Genomic DNA, 21,172 nt, shown 5'->3' with positions numbered 1-21,172 from the left:
GTAGATGGTATACACAGCTGCCACTGTTAGTCAGTGGTGGAGGGATTGGATGTTTGTAAAAGCCATAACAATCAAGCGGGCTGCTTTGTCCTGCACTCTTACAACGCTCCAGGCAAGTGGAGAGTACTCCATTACACTCCTGACTTGTGCCTTGTAGACGGTGGACAGGCTATGTGGAGTCAGGGGTGACTTTCTGGTCTAGGATTCCTAGCCTCTGCCCTAGTCACAATATCTAAATGGCTAGTCCAGTTCAATTTCTAGTCAATAGTAACCATTAGGATGTTGATGGTGGGGGATTCAGCAGTGGTAATGCCTTGAATGGGAAGGGGGGCGAGTTAGATTCTCTCTTGTGTCATGTGAGAGTACCTTTAAGAAATGCACCTTTAAGAAATGGGTGTTTAAGAAATGTATCTTTAAGAAATGGGTGTTTATCAGTTATGTCAGAGTATGGGTGGAGCTGGGCGGTCTGTCAGCTTTTTACTTTCGTTTTAGGCTGTTTGCTGCAGGGTGTGTTTTAGTTTCTTTTTCAGTGTTGGAGCTGAAGCCAGACAGAGCAGGTGTACTGCTGATCTCTTTGCCATGAAAAAACTATCTCGATCATTTGGTGAATTCAGAATTATAAATGTTCTCAGTAGTGAATGTAAACCTAATGTGCTTCTGTTAAAAGGTGTTTCTTTTGTCTTCTGGATGTTGTTTGGGAGGTTATTAAGGATTACTTAGTGTTGTATTCTTTGGGGGTTATATTTGAATTGATGGTTGCTAAGATGTTCACTATGTTTTAAAAAGGTTAACGTAAGTTCATAGAATAAACATTGTTTTGCTTTAAAAAATACTTTTCCATTTCTGCTGTACCACACCTGTAGAGTGGGCCGTGTGCTCCCCATACCACAATCTATTAAAAGTTGTGGGTCAGGTGAACGCCATGATACACTTTGGGGTTCTCTAAACCCTGGCCTATAACACTTGTTAAAGATGGTCATTGCCTGGTACATTTGTGGTGCGAGTATAACATGCCACTTGTCAGCCCAAGCTGGGTGTTGTCCAGGTCTTGCTGCATGTGGACATGGGCTGCTTCAGTATCCAAGGAGTCATGAATGGTGCTGAACATTGTTCACTGATGATTCTATGATCATGCTGAATGGTCGAGCAGGCTTGAGGGGCTGAGTGGCTACTCCTGCCCCTAATTGTATGAATGCAAGAATGCATTCCCTCAAAACGATTGCAGTAAAACCAGACTTTCAATTTTCCCTCAGCATTATCCCAATTCCAAATGGGTGATATATACATTATTACTCTGTCTAAAGCAGGATATGGCTTAATTCTTCATTCTCCAAGACACTATCCATTATACAATCCATCTTCAATTTCCTTGGTGATTCCTCAGGTGGCCCAGAAGCCTACTCCTTTTCCCTCTTCCCTTGCATCTGCCGAATCTAATTAATTTGACTCTGGCAGCTCGCAAAATTATGGATTAAATTCGGAATTAACTTTACCACCACAGTGAACTAATCTTTCTTAGAGAATGAATTGCCAACTTGAAAATTACGAACGTCTGTTGGTGAATCGATGCAAATTTCACAGAATCATAGAATTTACAGCTCAGGCCATTCGGCCCAGCAAGTCTGCACTGGCCTTTGGAAAAAACACCCTACTTAATAGAATTTACAGCTCAGGCCATTCGGCCCAGCGAGTCTGCACTGGCCTTTGGGAAAAAACACCCTACTTAAGCCCACACCTCCACCCTAACCCAGTAACCCTACCTAACCTTTTTGGACACAAGGGCGCAATTTAGCGTGGCCAATCCACCTAACCTGCGCATCTTTGGACTGTGGGAGGAAACCCACGCAGACATGGGGAGAACGTGCAGACTGCGCACAGACAGTGACCTAAGTCAGGAATCAAACTTGGGACCCTGGAGCTGTGGAGCAACAGTGCTAACCATTGTGCTACTGTGCCGCCCAGTAGTCAAAGAACTGCAAAGAAAAGAATTACAAGGCCATTCCTAATTTGTGGACAAAATAATTCTCTCTTTCTTGAGACCAGATTGACACTGAACCTTTGGAAATTCAAACCAGTATGAGGATCTCCCAGGTGAGCCCAGTAGTCTTTGAATTATATTGCGGATCCAGAACCACTTTGGCACCATAAGTGGTAGCTTAATGCAGACTTTATAAGATTTTTAATAGTTTCCACACAACCCATATCTATATTGTCTGTCAGTATAGAACACAGCCTATATTTAAGCCATTCCAGGATTTGTGAAACCTCAGTCACTCAGTAGAACAGAAATAGTTCCATAAAAATCTAGCTTCTTTACATTCCCTTGATTCACAGGCTGGTATGCTCAATATTCAAGTGAATCTCCTACACAAATTTCTAAAATATATCACTAAGTGGCTGCCACAAGCCTGCCACTGCTGTCAATGGTATGCAAATATCAATTATTTGGTATCAATGTTTAATAATTTATAACAAAAATCCACAAGGTCAGCAATTTTCAATTTGTAACAAGAAAAGGCTTTAAACTGTACAACTATGTGACACAGTTCTGTCTTGTCACCCCTAGAAAAAGGTTTTAAATTCAGTCCAGGAGCTGTTATGCTCCCTCGCAATCTTACCGGAATAACTGATATGCTTCATCCATTTGTGTTTGTATTGAATTGACCTTGAAAGACCGAATGTCAACAAAATGATAAAACACATGTCTAAAACTGCTTCAAGCAAATGTATCTATGATTTTAGACTCTAAAGTTGATATAAACAAGTAAAATATTACACACTGTTGTGAATAAACACTCATGAAATATTGCTGTTCCTATATAAATTGGGAATGAAATATTGCTGTTCCTATATAAATTGGGAATGAAATATTGCTGTTTCTATATAAATTGGGAATGTATCAGTGACTGAGCAAAGAGGAAACCATGCTTGAAAGATTGGTTGACAAAACGTTCGAAGAAACATCCTGGGACACTTGCAGAATTAACTTGTGCGTTGCTTGATATTTTTCAGGGTTCTAAAAATGCTACAGAAAGTCCAAAGACAGAAGAATGGAAATGTCAATCAAGATACAAAGATTATGGCAAGAGACTGTTAATTATAGGCCAGTTGGTGAACATCTGGGATGTTAAAACTGCCTGAAGGGAATACTAGGGAATGCCATAAGTGGACATTTAGTTGGTGGGGGCAGTCAGCACAAGTTTCAGAAGTAACACATTTAAGTGTTAGAAACTTACTGGATTTTTTCTCAGTTAATAGATGAGGATATTTTCCAAACTCAAGGTCCTAATGTGGAGCTAGTAAGGAAGTTTAATGTTGGTAAAAACGTGGCTTTGCAACTGGATACAGTGGGCAGTGACCAAATAAAAATGCCCAAATACTAAGGAGGCAACCAGTGCTGTAGCATTGGAATCTTTTCTGTGCCCTTTGCTATTTGCAACATCTGTGGATGAGGCAGTTAGAGGATTCTACTTTGTAGCAGTAGTATTAAACTTGCTGACAACAAACCACTGTGAGCAGGTAATTATTGAGCAGATGGATTTCAACTGATTATGTATATGAGCTGAACTTCTTTGACAATGGGTATAAGACTAGGGGACGCAAATCTAAAATTCACAAAGTTTGAGCAAGGTTGGAAATTAGAAATCCCCAACTACAGTTCATGGTTATTTGTGGTACAAACTCCCAGAGAATGCACCCATTGTGAAACCAATTGGCAGCTTTGAGAAGGAACTAGATCATTATTTGAGTTAGATTATGTAGATGACTGAATAGTTTGCTGATGTCACGACTTTAGTGGGTTGGATCTCGAACAACGATGAGCCAGAGTACAGGAGGAAGATAGAGAACCTAGTGGTGTGGTGTAATGACAACAATCTCTCCCCCAACGTCAGCTAAACTAAGGAGCTGGTCATTGACTTTAGGAAGCGAAGTGTCATACACACCCCTGTCTGCATCAATGGTGACGAGGTGGAGATGGTTGACGGCTCCAAATTCCTAGATGTGCACATCACCAACAATTCTGGTCCACCCACGTCAATGCTAAGACCAAGGAAGTGTAACAGTGCCTATATGTCCTCAGGAAACTAAGGAAATAAGACATGTCCACATTGACTCTTACCAATTTTTGCAGATGCACCATAGAAAGCATCCTATCTGGCTGCATCAAAGCCTGGTATGACAACTGCACGGCCCAAGACCAAGAAACTACTGAGTTGTGAACACAACTCAGCTCATCACACAAACCCGCCTCCCATCCATCGACTCTGTCCACACCTCCCGTTGCCTTGGGAAAGTGGGCAGCATAATCATAAACCCTTCGCATCCAGGTTATTCTCTCTTCCAACCTCTTCCATTGGGCAGGAAACACAAAAGTCTGAGAACACACACTAGCCAGATTCAAAAACAGCTTCTTCCCCATTGTACCAGACTCCTGAAGACCCTCTCATGATCTGAATTGATGTCTTCACACATCTTCTCTACTGAGTACTACTACACTCCGTATGCTTCATCCGATGCCTGTGTCTATGTATTTACATTGTGCATTTTTGCATGTCCTAGGTTTTTTCATGTGCTGAATGATCTGTCTGGACTGTACACAGAACAATACCTTTCACTGTACCTCAGTACACGTGATAATAAATCAAATCAAGAAATCTTATTCCTTAAAACAAGGGAAGTCCGTTATAGAATTATCATAGATTCTAGACCAGGTACAAGTAATAAACTGAATGAGCTTTCTTGTTCTAGATTGCATGTTCTTTTGTTGCGCACACAAGCACGACTGAAATAATCACAAAACAAAGTCAAGGCAATACATTGTCAACCATGCAGCCTCATCCACAAAGTACCAAATACAATGCCCACTTCACCAAAAAAACTGGACAAAATAAAAGCTTTTAAGGCTACTTCTTTTGAAAACGCCATGAAGTGAACAGTGGGACATAAGGTAGCTCCTGCCTGAGGATTTGGTTCTTGGCCCCTTTTGCCTGTTTAATGGGTGCTGTGCAGGTGAAAAGTGATATAGGTGAAGAGTTTGGAGTCCTCCTCTGGTGTGAGATGTCTAAAGGTTACCATATGAGTAGTGTGTCGAGTAAAGGGCCCTCATCGAACTCAAAAGACATGTGTGGCGCAGGAAGGGAAAACATGGCCGATGAATCAGTGTTGTTGTTGCCCACTGAGTGGCCGACAGAGGTTGGTGGAGTTTTGACAGAGTAATGCAGAAGGCGGCGACAGACTGTCATGGACAATCTGGCAAAAGTGACTGAGGCAATTCGGGCAATCTGGAAAACGTGGAATAGCGGTTAGAAGCGCATAAGTCGCCAATCCAGAAGGTGGAAATGATAATCTTGGATCGTGATGATCGTCAGATTGCCTCCTTGGGAGGCAGAAGTGACGATGTTGGCGGTGGGGCAAAAACAACGAAGGCCAAGATCGACCACCTGGAGAATTGCTCGACGCCAAAATCTGAGGATCGTTGGGTTGCCGGAGGACATAGAAGGTGCGACAGCCACAGGGAGTGTGGCAAAAATATTCAGGCAGCTGGTGGGGGGGGGGGGGGGGGGGGGGGGAAAGAGGGGGTATTTGCACACCTTCCCGAGGCGGACTGGGCCCACTGGTCGTTGAGAAGGAAGCCCAGTTTTGGGGAGCCGTCACAGGTGATCATAGTCGATTCCACATGTAGTTAGACAAAGAAACAACCCTGAGGTGGGTGAAGGAAACACACGTGGCTAGCACTGTGACTTCACAGTCCAGGGTCCCAGGTTCGATTCCCGGCTTGGGTCACTGTCTGTACGGAGTCTGCACGTTCTCCCAGTGTCTGTGGGGTTTCCTCCGGGTGCTCTGCTTTCCTCCCACAGTCCAAAGACGTGCAGGTTAGGTGGATTGGCCATGATAAATTGCCCTTAGTGACCAAAAAGGTCAGGAGGGGTTATTGGGATAGGGTGGAGGTGAGGGCTTGTGGGTCGGTGCAGACTCGATGGGCCGAATGGCCTCCTTCTGCACTGCATGTTCTATGAGAGTGCAGATGGAAAGGTCACAACGTTACAATTTACCATGACTTGAGAGCGGAACTAGTGAAAATGTGAGCGGGATTTAATAAGGCCAAGTTGGCTCTCTACAAGAGCGAAGTGAAATTTGGAGTGGCAAATCCAACTTGCCTGTGGGTCATGGAGGGAGACCATTATTTTGACATGCCGGAGGAGGCGAACAACTTTGTCAAGGAGCATATACGGGGGGACATTTGAATGTAATGGATGGTTTCATCACCGTGGTGAAGTTTTGGATTTGGGTTTGGTTTTTTTCTTCTCTTGGTTTTCCCCTTATATTTTTCATGTTTCTGTTATATTTGTAACCCTACATTTGGGATATGGGCTTTTCAGTATTTTAAAGCATGGTTGGAAATGAATACGAGCTGGATTTGTGTGATTCAAGATTAAATTTGGGGCCGGGTAGGGGGGCTGTGTATGGGATTTTTGAGTATATAATTTGCGTTTCTCCCAGGTGGGGGTAACCCTGCTGGCAGAGACTCTAGTTATCTGGGCGGGGGGATTGTTTTGTTTTTTGGGGTAACGGTTGGCTTTTCTTTGCTTGGGATGGGGGAGGGTGATGGACAATTGGTTTGGGTAGCGGGCTGCGGTCAGTGAAGGTTTCTTTGTTGAGCTACTGGGTGGAGGGGAGTGGCGGGCCTGGAATCTGGACGAGGTAGGGCCCTGTTGGGACTTTCTTGCGTATAAGATATGGCTGATTGGGGGTGTGGGGGGCAGAGGCCCCAGACCGGACTGGTCACACAGAACCTAACGGGGTTAAATGGGCCGGTTAATAGATCTCGGGTGTTCCCCATTTAAAAAGCTTGACGGTGCACGTAGTTTTCTTGCAGGAGACACATCCGAGAATTCTGGATCAAATTAGGTTGAGGAAGGGGTGGGACAGGTGTTCCATTTGAGCTTTGACATGAAGACAAGGGGAACCGCAGTGCTCATTAATAAGTTGACAGCTTGTGCTGTTTACCATCAAGCCGGTGGCAGCAGAAAAAACCATGGCCCTCATCAGATCTGCCAACTGCTGGATCCTTGGAACTCGTGCCTCCAGACCACCTCACTCTACACGGCTCTTCCCATTCTGGAAGTCTCGCTCATGATAATAATCTTTATTAGTGTCACAAGTAGGCTTACAGTAACACTGCAATGAAGTTACTGTTAAAAAACCCAAGTGACCACACTCTGGCGCCTGTTCGGGTACACTGAGGGAGAATTCAGAATGTCCAATTCACCAACAGTATGTCTTTCGGGACTTGTGGGAGGAAATCAGAGCACCCGGAGGAAACCCACGCAGACACGGGGAGAACGTGTAGACTCCGCACAGACAGTCACCCAAGCTGGGAACCGAGCATGGGTCCCTGGCACTGTGAAGCAACAGTGCTAACCACTGTGCTAACGTGCCACCCGAAAGATAGATCGCTCTACAATCAGTCAACCTCTCCTCAGAAGGAACATGTCTAGTCGACTTTGATTCGGGATTCTAGATACATGTAAAATCCCAGCATTTATCTTATTGTGGACGTGCCCGGAATCCTCTTCCTTATCCCCTATTTATTGTGAATGCGCAAATGGGGTGGACAAAACAAAACTCCTCTCAAGTGCGTGTGTATGAAAATAAACCAAGCCTTTTCATTTCACCTTACCTCATATTTGCTGTGTAGGTTAACATAGGGACATTCCAAATTTAAGGGGAAAATCAAAAACAAGAAACACATGCTTACAGACGGGTAGAGTGTGAGAAATCAAGACAGCTTAAACTGCAACACTCTGAACTACAAATACTCTCCAATGATAACACTGCTTACAAAGTTGCTGGTATTTCCACTCCGCCATACTTTTCAAACAAAACACTTGAGGAAAATTACTGTAGATTGCAGCGTACAAGTCCACCTATGAAAAATCCTTCCAATAAGTGGTCTGTTAGACGTTTTAGTTGCTGTGAAATGAAGAGTCTAAAGTTCTTGTTCCTTTTCACCAAACACCATTTATTTCACTTCCACAGCCTCTGCACAAAACTCTTAACAACACCACCTGACAGAGGCCACCTGAAGCCCCTTTACATATCAGTGTCAATTAATGGATACTTAACATAAATGAGACAACTAATTGCAATATCTCTTAACCCATTACTTAACAGTCTCCCCTTCCTTGGAGAAAAAAAATTAGGTGAAAACAAAATTTCAAGAAACTCAAAAACACACACATGATGTCCCCCACTTTTCTTTGTTGGACGAGAAGAAAGAAAAGTCACAGAAACAAGCGCCCTTCATTAACAATATCCAAAAGTTTCTGTGAACTTGCCCGTCTTTTCGTAAAACAGTCTGACAGTTGATAGCTCCTGTCGACCCGTTTAATTTTTGTTATTTCCCCTCTGTCCAACATCTGCTTCAAACTTGCGATGTCTATACGTAACCACTTTTCATTGACACTTTTTGTAGAGTGCACATTTTCCCACAGGTATTTATTGTCAATGTGACAGTCAATAGGTATATTACCCTAATCCCAAAATTTCTGTCAATATCATACTTATATAAAAAGCCATATCCACCGCCCTTACAAGGCTTAACGTCTCAGTAGCCAAAGTGCTTTTTACCACTCTCCTTATTTTCTTTGTTTCCCACACAAGTGGGCAACATTTACCATTGTTCCCCAAAAGGAAAATTATAAAACCTCCTGCGCTTGAAACCCCATCACATAAATTTGCGTAGGACGCATCACTATACACTCCTGCATTTTTAGTTTGGCCAATGCTTTATTTGCTCTTATTATGTCTTCCACTTTGGGATCATTCATTTTTGTACTCAACTCTAAGACATCAAAACCCGCGTCCGGTCTGGTCTGTCTACCTAACCAGTTCAGTTGCCCAATTAAACTTCGCAGTTGCTCTTTTTCTATCTTTGAAACCATTGCGTCTTTTTGTGAAACTCGGCCACGACTAATTGCTATTGGGGTGATGCTTTCCAAATAAGATTGCTGACATAAAGTTGCCCCTAACTTAGTCTGTCCAATTTCCAGTCCAATATGTTTAAATGCACCGGAAGCCTGACTTCCAACCCTGAATTCTTTCCTCAAACCAGAAATTACAATACCTTCAAAATCACTAGTCCCACCCCACAAAAAATCATCGACATGCATCATAAAAATGCCAGAAAGATTTCCTTTATAGTGCCAGTAAAACATTGCAGGATCTGCTTTCAACTGGCAACAGCCGAACTATAACAAAACTGACCTTACCGAAAAATAACAGACTCGAGATGCATCATTTAATCCATATACACATTTGTTCAACTTCCAGAGTACCCCTTCTGTGTTAGCTGCTTCTTTAGGAGGACAGAGAAAAATGTCTCTCTGGAGCTGATGCCCCTGCAAAAAGACAGCTTTTATATCTATAGATTTGCATTCCCATGCTTTTGTGGCTAATAGAGCCAAGAAGATCTTTAAAATAACCTTTCCTGCTGTAGGTGAATCTACCCTTAAATCCTGATCTTCTAAGTTTTCTTCAAATCCCCTTGCCACGAGCCTGGCCGTTGCCTTATAAGTTCCAACTGGAAGAACAATTTCCGTGCAAATCCATCTGTGGGATAGAGCTCTTTGTCCCCTATCCGGTACTTCTGTGTATACCCTAAATTCACTCCAACTATGCAATTCTTGCTGTTTAGCTTCTTTAATAACTTTTTCATCTAATTTATTTTAAGCCACCAAAATCTCACGTGCATGTGGGCTTCTACTCCTATTAGTATTCGTAGTCTTACTCATGTTCCGAGATCTTGACAAACTACGTCCCCTCTCCCGCCTGGTATCTTGTTCTGTACTGCTACTGCTTGATCCTTCCCTTCTGCTGTGGGATGTCCTTTCAATAGTTCTCAACCTTTTCCTGCACCTGTTCACTATCCGATCCGATGTACTATCTGAACTGGCACTGCGTTTCTGTGCCCTCCATTTTTGAACTTCGTTTTCCCAATCCATTGTCTTGACTCCTTCCCCTGAATGCTGTACATTCACCCAATGTTTATACTTTCCAGTGGCCTTCCCTGCTCTACTAATAGCAGTTGCATCCTTCCATTGACTAGACCCTTCAGGCAAGTATGTCACTTTGGTCCCAACTTTTGGCAGTTGCCCTTTCGGAAAAATGGCCTGTTTTAATTCACCAGAAGTGTTGTGTTCCTCCACAGAAACCCTGTCTATATCAGTTAATTGGTCCTCATAGTTCTGTAACACATGCGTACCAGATGACTCTGGCTCCTCGTCATGTCTGTCCGCTCTGTCTAAATTTGAAAATTTGTAATCTGTACCCATTATCCTTGATGAATGGACGCTAACAGTTTGATTACCATGTTGCAAAATAATTGTTTTGCCATCTATGCCTATGATCTTCCCTGGGCCTTTCCATTCATTAGAACTGTCTCTCTTATAGTATACCATGTCTCCTTGCTGAAAAACGGCATCTGATGGCCGTACGTTATGTCTTAAAGCTCTGCGAATTCTTTCAGAGACTTCTGCTTCCAAAAAAGCTTTTCTACTGCTATGTAATGCATTTAAATGTTCAGCAAAACCAGAGCTAATTGTAGTCCCCTCCCAAGCTGGCGGCTGGTCATCCAAAATGGACGGAATTTTAGGATTTCTACCAAACACTAATTGATAAGGACTATAGCCCCAACCATCTGCAATGAATTCTTTGCATGTACTGCCCATTCTAAAGCTGAATTTAGCCTGCAATTTGGTCGATCTGCCAACATTTTCCGAAGCATGGCATCGATGACAGCATGATTTCTTTCACAGACACCATTACTAAATGGGCTTTCTGCAGCCGTATTCATAACTCTGATATTCACGTTTTCACACATATCCCTAAACTCATCATTTGCAAATTCTCCCATTGTCCGTAAGGAATTTTGCCGCTGGACCCAATCCTGTCGCTATCCATTTTTCCACGATTTGATCCAGAATTACTCTTTTCTTTACCTCGTACAATCGTTGATTGACTAAATCTGGTTGCTAAAGCTACAAAATGTAAAATAAATATATTATTGGCTTTATCCCAGATCTTAAGGTCCATGGCCACAATGTCGTTAAAATCCCTGGCCAAAGGTAGGGTTACTATCGGTCGTGCTGGTGTCCTTCTGTACTTCCTACAAACTTCACAGTGGTCACTAACCTGTTTTATCAGTTTAGTATAGTCGTCATCCCTTACCCCTGCATCCTTTAATACATTTTTCAGCCTCCAAGGAGACGGGTGTGCAAATTGCCTAAGCAGTTTTAACACAAGCTTTTTATCAGCTAAAGTCCCATTTTCAACTGCCATTAACACATCCTTAACCACTCTACTTGAAAAATGATTTGTCAGTAATGGAATACAATAGTGTCCCGACTGTGTAAATTGTAAGTCCACAGTCTTTCCAAAAACTGTTGCCTTATCCTGTTCCATATCCAGTTTCATGTGTGCTTTCTTCATCGATGGTCTGCTCAGAAGCAAAGGTATCTCACTTGATACAACATCCATTCTAATGAAATGCTTTACTCCGGCAATATTGCAAGGGATCACCACTATTTTCAGCGACTTCAGAGTATTATCATCGCCAAACCTGAAACTTCAAATTCCTTAACATTGTTACGATTTTCAGCATTCAAAGAGTCCAGGTAACATTTTAACCAGTCAATTCCACACACAGTAGATGTGCAGCCACTGTCCAATACAGCACAGTTGAAGGATTCTGCAACCAACATCTTCATTACCGGCGTAAAACTGCTCGTCAATAGGACAATGCCTTCTTTCTGGTCACTATCTTTTTCCTCTTCTGACTCTTCCGTGTCATGTGTCGCTTCAAACACTATCATAACGAGTTGGACAGTTGAAAGCATGATGGTATTGAGAGTCACATCGAAAACATTGATTTATTATGCCCTGTGCATTTCTGGGGTTCATCTTCCTATTGTAGGTTCTAACTGGGTTTCTGTCTTCAGGATTTCCTTGTCTCGGTCTATCGTTTTGAGCCCTGTCCGTAGCCATACGATTTCGCCATCCTGTTACTAGTGTATCTTCCATATTCTGCCTTATTGTAGGCTGACCTATTTGGGTCATCAGAGCCATCAGAATCGAATGTTTCCCCAGAAACTTTTGTAAAGCTTTTGTCATCTGTTCGAATAAGGTATCCTTCTCAGTAAACTGAACTCCTGTCAAAACCAGGAGCCTATCCATGTTGCTCACTCTAGCACAGTCAAGTAATTTAAAGGCCAACACAGACTGTGGAAATTCCAGGTTGTGTCTCTGCAGCCTTTTATATAGTCTGCCAAATTCCATTATATAGTCTTCCATGGAGATATCCCCCATTTTCCGGAACTTATCAAAATCCGACCATGCTTCATACGCACTTAACAAGTCATCTTTCTTATAAATCTTATCCATATAATGTAATAAAGTCTCCTTCTGGGTCTAACTCTTCCAATTCCAGCTCAGAAAGCACTTTGTTTCGGATTTTACTGTCATAAGGTAGAGAAAGAGCCAATGCCATACCTTGTTTTCTCTTTCCCAAAGCAGTTACTTTAGTCCACATAACTACTGCACTTCTCCATTGGTCGTACGATTCCCTTTCAGAAAATAAGGGAGGATAATCATATCCAGTCATCTTTATCCTGGGTTCAGCCATGTATCTTTTTTTCTTCTCACACACTCCTTGATTTGATCAGGAAAAGTTGTATCTTTCAAACTTTCACATTTGCACAGCAACCATCCTCTGCTTCCATTGTTAGACGTTTTACTGCTGTGAAATGAAGAGTCTAAAGTTCTTGTTCCTTTTCACCAAACACCATTTATTTCACTTCCACAGCCTCTGCACAAAACTCTTAACAACACCACCTGACAGAGGCCACATGAAGCCCCTTTACATATCAGCGTCAATTAATGGATACTTAACATAAATGAGACAACTAATTGCAATGTCTCTTAACCCATTACCTAACACCTACACTCATCCTTGGAACATCTGACAACAAGGACTCCTATTCAGACTCCTATTCATTGACTACAGCCCCGCCTTGAACACCACAATCCCAGCCATGCTCATAGCAAAACACCAAAACCTAAGACTTGGCTCCTCCCACTGCAACCGGATCCTCGACTTACTGATTGCGGTCTATGGGTCAGGAAGGATAAACAACACCTCCTCCACGATAGACTTCAATACCAGCACCCCGTTATACTCTCTATACTCACCTGACCGTGTGGCAAAATTTGGCTCCAACTCCATCTACATGTTTGCTGATGAGATGACTGTAGTGAGTCAGATCTCGAACAACGATGAGTTAGAGTACAGGAGGGAGATAGAGAACCTAGCGGCGTGGTGTGACAACAATAATCGCTCCATCAACGTCAGAAAAACGAAGGGGATGGTCATTGACCTCAGGGAGCACACCCTTGTCTGCATCAATGGTGGTGAGGTGGAGTTGGTCGACCGCTTCAAATTCCTAGGAGTGCACATCACCAACAATCTGTCCTGGTCCTCCAATGTCGACGTTACGACCAAGAAAGTCCAACAGCGCCTATACTTCCTCAGGAAACTAAGGAAATCCAGCATGTCCACATTGACTCTTACCAATGTTTACAGATGCACCATAGAAAGCATCCCATCTAGCTGCAAACAGCTTGGTATGGGAAGTGCTCAGCCCAAGACCGTAAGAAACTACAGAGAGTTGTGAACACAGTCCAGTCCATCACTCAAAACCTCCTCCCATCCATTGACTTTGTCTACACCTCCTGCTGCCTTGGGAAAGCGGGCAGCATAATCAAAGACCCCTCCCACGAGGCTTAGTCTCTCTTCCATCCTTTTCCATTGGGCAGGAGGTACAAAAGTCTGAGAACATTCACTAAAAGGTTCAAAAACAGCTTCTTTCCTGCTATTACCAGACTCCTGAATGACCCTGTTAAGGACTGAACTGATCTCTTCACACATTGTCTCTACTGAGTAGTACCAGACTACGTATGCTTCACCCGATGCCTGTGTCTATGTATTTACATCATGTTTTTATGTACGTCCTATGTTTTTTCATGCATGGAACAATGTCTGGACTGTACGCAGAACAATACAGTACCTTGGTACACATGATAATGAATCAAATCCAAATCCAGGAAAAGGGAAGAAGGTTCAGAGAATTTATACTGTTATTCCACTGGAGTTGGTCGAGGGCGGCACGGTAGCACAGTGGTCAGCACTGTTGCTTCACAGCCCCAGGTTCGATTGCTGGCTTGGGTCACTGACTGCATGGGTTTCCTGCCATGAATCCCGAAAGACGTGCTGTTAGGTAATTTGGACATTCTGAATTCTCCCTCCGAACAGGCCCCAGTGTGACAACTAGGAGATTTTTACAGTAACTTCATTGCAGTGTTAATGTAAGCCTACTTGTGACAATAATAAAGATTATTGAAAGATCCTTCGGGATAAATACTGGCTAGAATACTGAGTGGGTGCGTCACGGTGGCGCAATGGTTAACACTGCTGCCTCACGCCACCGAGGACCAGGTTCAATCCCAGCCCCCTGTCCATGTGGAGTTTGCACATTCTCCCAGTGTCTGCGTGGGTCTCACCCCCACAAAGATGTGCCGGGTAGGTGGATTGGCCATGCTAAATTGCCCCTTAACTGGGAAAAAATAATTGGGTACTCTAAATTTATTTTTTAAAAAGAGTGAACGTCCTGCTCTTCCTTGAACAGTGCCATGGGATAGCCTGTGTTAACCCAAGAGGGAAGACCAGGACTCTGTGCAGGACTCCCGAAAGAAATGTCAGTTAGTTTGTGTACTCAGGTCATTGGAGTGGGGTGTGAACCTATGACCTTCAAGTGCATGCACTTTAACTGATACCTTAGCTGAACCAACAAGACAAACAGAAGGTGGATGCAGCAAAGGCATTTGTTTGTTTGTGTGTGTGTGTGTGGGGGGGGGGGGGGGATGAAGAGAATTACATCGGGCAGCACGGTAGCATTGTGGATAGCACAATTGCTTCACAGCTCCAGGGTCCCAGGTTCGATTCCGGCTTGGGTCACTGTCTGTGCCGAGTCTGCACATCCTCCCAGTGTGTGCGTGGGTTTCCTCCGGGTGCTCCGGTTTCCTCCCACAGTCCAAAGATGTGCAGGTTAGGTGGATTGGGCATGATAAATTGCCCTTCGTGTCCAAAAAGGTTAAGTGGGATTACAGGGATAGGGTGGAGGCATGGGCTTGAGTAGGGTACTCTTTCCAAGGGCCAGTGCAGACTCGATGGGACAAATGTCCTCCTTCTGCACTGTAAATTCTATGATTATTCTATGACAATGTGGCAAAGTGAGAGGTTGTGCCCTTTGGTTGGAAGAATAGAGGCATAGACTATTTTCTAAATGGGGAAAGGCTTTGGAAATCTGAATCACAAAGGAACTTGGGAGTCCTCGTTCAGGATTCCCTTGAGGTTAACACGCAGGTTCAGTTGCCATTTAGGAAGCCAAGTGCAATGTTAGCATTCATTTCGAGAGGACCAGAATACAAGAGCAGGACTGTATAAGGCTCTGCTAAGACCCCCCCCCCCCCCATTTAGAATATTGTGAGCAGTTTTGGGCCCCGTATCTAAGGATGTGCTGGCATTGGAGACGGTCAAGAGGAGGTTCACAAGAATGATCCCGGAAATGAAGAGCTTGTCATATGAGGAGCGGTTGAGGATTCTGGGTCTGTATTCGATGGAGTTTAGAAGGATGAGGGAGGTATCTCATGAATATCAAGGCATTATGTTTTTTTTGTGTTTGTTGGATCTCCTTATTTAAAAATGTTAAAATTATAAATGCCGTAATAAAATATTTTCGAAATAAAAATGAATATGAAGGCCGTGTTTGACAAATCTAATCAAATTTTCTTTGTGCAGGTAACCAGTAATATAGATCAGTGCAATGCATTTAATCTGGTCTACATGGACTTTAGCAATGCTTTTCGTAAGGTTCCACATGACAAACTGGTCAAGAAAGTAAGGGCCCATGGGATCCAAGGCAAAGTGGCACATTGGATCCAAAATTGGCTGAGGGGCAGGAAGCAGAAGGTGATGGTAGAGGGAACGTTTCTGTTACTGGAAGTCTGTTTCCATCAGGGCTATTTGTGGTGTGCATTAATGATTTGGACTTAAGTATCAGGGGTATGATCAAGAAGTTTGTGGATGTCACGAAAATTGGTAGGGTGGTAAATAGTGAGGATAGTCATAGACTGCCAGGAGGATATCAGACTGGTCAGGTGGGCAGAGCGTGGCAAATGGAATTCAACCCAGAGTGTGAAGTAATGTATTCGGGAGGGTTAACAAGGCAAAAAGTTACATTATCAATGATAGGACTCTGTAAAGATCAGAAGAACCTTGGAATGCATATCCACAGGTTCTTGAACGTGGCTAGGCTGGCAGATAAGGTGGCTAAGGTCTAGTGGACACTTGCCTTTATTAGCCGAGGCAGAGAATATAAGCGCAGGAGGTCATGCTTGAATTGGCTGTTTAGGCCACAACTGGAGCAGTGTGTGTAGTTCTGGTCACCAGATTATTGGAAGAATGTGATTGCACTGGAGAGGGTGTAGAGGAGATTTACCAGCATGTTGCCTGGGCTGGAGAGTCTGAATTATGAGGAAAGATTGGAAAGGCTGGGGCTGTATTTTCTTGGGAGCAGAGAAGGTTGAAGGGGTACCTAGTATAAGATTATGAGGAGCATAGATAGGGTGGATAGGAAGGCATGTTTTCCATTAGTAGAGGTCAATAACCAGGGACAAAATTTAAGCTAAGAGGTAGAAGGCTCAGAGGGGAGTTGAGGAGAAACCTTTTCACCCAGAGGGTGGTGGGGTCTGGATTGATTGAGTCAGAAACTCTTGTAACATTTAAGAGAAGTGCCTATCTCCATGCCGTGGATTCTATAATGCTCTATATTAGATATTCACTTGCGCTGTTGTGATTTCCAGGGCATGAGCCAAGCACTGGATTAGTTACAGCCAGATCTTTGTTGACTGGTGAGGACAGCATAGGCCGAATTCTGTGCTGTAAATATGTATGAATGTCCTTCCTCACAGAGCCACTGGTTAAGATCTGTCGGTTTTCCAACCATTAAAGTGGAAAGCCGTGCCAACTATCTCTGAGAATTCATGAGAGTTGGGCTGGCTTGCAACATTGGAGAGTTCAGAGCTGGACTGTGCAGCCGTGCAGTTACTTGGGATAGGGTGTTGGAAGGCTTCTTACTTGGGATAGTACAAGATTCAAGAGAGGGCAACCTCGAGTACCACCACACCATTCACCTTTTCAACGCCTGATCAATCAAGTTGGATGGCAGAGAAAGTGCAACACACACAGTGGAAGACACCGGGATCAAGCAGAAGGCACTCGGTGGGTAAAACAAAACTGGAGATAAAAAGGAATTTGGGGGAGAAATAAAATCAGGCACAAGTTGAGGGCTTAAGTGGGTCGGTGCAGATGGGCCGAATGGCCTCCTTCTGCACTGTAAGTTCTATGTTAACCGCTGCAAGGCGACGGCCACAACGCGAGAAGCATCCGTAAATTCTGTTGAATCCCACTGGAAGCAGATGTTATTTCCTCTTTCAGACACTAACCCAGCTGCAGCCCAGTCCCGGTCCTTTCCCACCCTCCAGTGGGAAGGTCACGGCAGCGGGTACATTTCAGACGCGGTCGCCGCCGCCTCAATGAAGTGCCAATAGGCCAATATTCTCGGATAGACGACAACTGACGAAGCGGCAGAGGTGCAGCGAGTGTGGGCGGCCTGTCTCCCTGACCCCAGCCCCGGGCCGCACTCACTCTCCAGCCCGTGCCTAGGCCTCAGGCTGCTCACCCCCGACAAGTGCAGCCGGCCCGGCGGGCGGGGGCCGTTTGCACATTCCCCACCCTCCCTCCCCGGCGCAGCCAGGCTTACGTTCTCCGACGAGCAGGATCCTCACATCTTTCCTCATCGTTGCCTCCGGTGCCGGCCCGAGTGAGGGAGAGAGCGGAGCTGCGGATGGGGGGGGTGTCTCCCGGCGGTGGGGGTTAGGCCCAGGGAGTCAGGACGGCACAGGCCGCGCTGCTCCTCCACCTTCCGGGGCCGAGGGAAGGTCTCCTGCCGGCGGCGGTATTTCGGGATGACTGTCGGGCCTCCCTCACGGATGAAACGTCCCCCCCGAGCGGCCCGGCTCCTCTTCACGCCATTCTCCAGCCTCAGAGACGCGGCTGACAGCCACGCCGCACATGCGCTCCCACCCACTAGCGCGCGCGCGCGCGCCTCTCCCCGCCGCGCTGCCGCCCCCGCCGTGCGCGCCCCCGGCTGCTGTACCCTGCGCGCGCGCGCTCCAACTGCCGTTCCCCTGCGCGCGCGCCCTGCCGCTCCCCACGCACGCGCGAGACCCCACCAATGGCCGTTCCCCGCGCGCCCTGCCGCTCCCCACGCACGCGCGAGACCCACCAACGGCCGTTGCCCGCGCGCCCCAACCCCACCAACGGCCGTTGCCCGCGCGCCCCAACCCCACCAAGGGCCGTTCGCCCCGTCAGAGCCCCGAGGTGCGAGGCAGCCCGTCCGCCCGAGCAGCCTGCTCGTCGCGGTCAACCTCCTCCGACTTGACGGCCGGTTTAGGTCAACGTGGAACGCCAGGAACAGGAGCCGATCGGTCTTTGGAGCCTGCTCTGCTGTTCAGTCGGATCAATGGCAGGTCGTCGATCTCAATTCTCACTCCCTCACTGTTTGATTCCCTCAGTTTTCACACTTTTTCGCCCGGGACCCATTTTTACCAACCGGCCGACCTTCGGGATCAATGCCGGGCGATCTTCGCGACCCAACCATTTTCACTGGCCTTTAATGTGACAGGTGAGCCTGTTCGCTCCTCACCATCTCACGGGCTTTGTCATTCAATGTTACATTTCTGAAAATGACTTCCTCTGATTTAAGATCTCACTGCATCTGTTGAAAAAAAATCAAGAGGTTTGTCCTCGAATTGGTCTTCAAATGTCTTTGCAGTTGTGAGGGTTTTAAACTTTCATTTGCCAGTGGTTCCCTGCATATAACACACATGAGCTTTGAATCCTGATTTGCGTCAGCACAATTAATAAATCCACACCTCACGTAATCATCTTTCTGCTGCTTTGCTCCTGTTTTCAGCTTCTTCTTCATGGGTTGTTCACCAGAGGCCCTGGAGTTCACACCAGCACCTCTGGCAGCTGCAAAATGGAGGAATCTCTCTCGCGCCCAGATCATGCAACTGTTGTGTTATGTACTCTGGGATAACATAGGCTGCAACTGGATGCAGCTTTAACCAAAAGATACTCCAGACCTTGAAGTTAGCTCAATCTGATTTATTGAATCAGGAGCACAGTTAGCACAGTTCTCTATGAGTTCGACTCTCTGCTAACCTAAGTGTGGTTTCTCTGACTGAACCAGACTAGCTCTTAGCCAAGTGCTGGAGGTATGATACTGTACATACACCCTGACTCACTCTAGATGTTCATCAGTGGAAAGAGGCGGAGTGTGAGTGCCTCGTTCCTTTTCTAGTGAGATACCACCCCTGAGTGTCCTGCCTGCTCATTGGTCATGTCCTGTTCTTTGTGTTCATTAGCTACCTGTTTGTGCCTGTCTGTATATCATTATCTGCATGTCTGCATATCATGACACCTCCCTTTTTTAAATGTTTTGTTGGCATATGGGAACGTACTTACATGTGGTGGCATATATTAACATATTTACAAGCGGTGGCATATGTGAAGATATTTACATGTGAAGACAGCTGTCTAATGTGAGTTAACAGAACAAATGTTCATAAATCCAGTCTCTGGGGCTTGCGTCTGATCCTTGTCGCCCACCGGAGAGGTGGTGTTGGGGATGACGGCGCCTTGACAGGCGGAAAGGAAGCCTGACTGGTTGCCTTGTAGTTCAAGGTATCTGGAGGTGGCAAAACAACGGACGGAAACGGAGAAGAAAGCGTTTGCGGGCAGGCAACTTTGCGCAGTGCCCGTCTGTTTTGTTGCACAACAGATCCATCAGCCATACGTACAACATACGAGCGGGGCGCAGCCTGTCGAACAACGACAGCTGGAGCAGACCAGCCACCATCTGGTATCTTGATCCTGACAGTGTCTGCCGGGGATAACATGGGCAAATCGGTGGCATGAGCGTCATAGCCCTGCTTTTGGTGGTTTCGGAGCTGCTGCACCTTCTGCAGCACCTTGAGGTGTTCCAGGTTGGGCAAGTGTATTGCTGGAAGTGTCAACCCCAGGTCCCTGTTCATCGAGTTGAGCCGGCGACATGCCAGTGGACTGTGGGGTCGCCCTGTATGCAAGCAGCGCAAGGTAGATGTCAAGCAGAATCTGCGGCCTTGCGGATGAGCTGTTTCACAATGTGCACCCCTTTTTCAACCTTCCCATTGGACTATGGATAGTGTGGGCTGGAAGTGGCATGTTTGAAATGGTATGACTTGGCAAACATAGTACAAAGTCTTACAACACCAAGTTAAAGTCCAACAGGTTTGTTTCGATGTCACTAGCTTTCGGAGCGCTGCTCCTTCCTCAGGTGAATGAAGAGGTATGTTCCAGAAACGTATATATAGACAAATTCAAAGATGCCAAACAATGCTTGGAATGTGACCATTAGCAGGTGATTAAATCTTTACAGATCCAGAGATGGGGTAACCCCAGGTTAAAGAGGTGTGAATTGTATCAAGCTAATGGTCGCATTCCAAGCATTGTTTGGCATCTTTGAATTTGTCTATATATATGTTTCTGGAACATACCTCTTCATTCACCTGAGGAAGGAGCAGCGCTCCGAAAGCTAGTGACATCGAAACAAACCTGTTGGACTTTAACCTGGTGTTGTAAGACTTCGTACTGTGCTCACCCCAGTCCAACGCCGGCATCTCCACATCTTGGCAAACATAGACCACTCGTGACTGTTGAAGCACGGGCCATTGTCACTCATGACAGTGAGTGGGGACATCCGGTGACAGCGGGCGGGAGGCGGCCGCACAATGGAGAGCCCCTGCTCGGTAACGGCAATTTCGGGGCTTTAAGCCCGGTCCCAGGGTCCGCGGAGGCGGCAGAAGAAGGGAGAAGGCACGGAGGAGGTACTGAGAAGACACAGGAGGGAAAAAAACCCCAAAGAAAAATGTCGAGGGTGAGCAGAAAAACGGC

At 45.5% G+C, this 21,172-nt stretch overlaps 1 protein-coding gene across 1 annotated transcript in view; it reads right to left on the bottom strand.

Moving 5' to 3' along the window:
* The window catches only part of LOC140394756 (mitochondrial Rho GTPase 1-like), a 64,381-nt gene extending 46,111 nt beyond the window's left edge, over positions 1–18,270 (bottom strand). The window contains exon 1 of the mRNA XM_072481972.1: positions 17,937–18,270. Coding sequence (XP_072338073.1) covers positions 17,937–17,973 — 37 coding nt within the window. The 5' untranslated portion in view covers positions 17,974–18,270. The remainder of the gene's footprint in view (positions 1–17,936) is intronic.
* Between the last annotated feature and the right edge of the window lie 2,902 nt (positions 18,271–21,172).

This window comes from Scyliorhinus torazame, chromosome 18 (assembly GCF_047496885.1).
Source record: "Scyliorhinus torazame isolate Kashiwa2021f chromosome 18, sScyTor2.1, whole genome shotgun sequence".
NCBI lineage: Eukaryota > Metazoa > Chordata > Chondrichthyes > Carcharhiniformes > Scyliorhinidae > Scyliorhinus > Scyliorhinus torazame.
The sequence above is the reverse complement of the archived record's forward strand: the minus strand, read 5'-3'. Positions and strand labels throughout refer to the sequence as shown.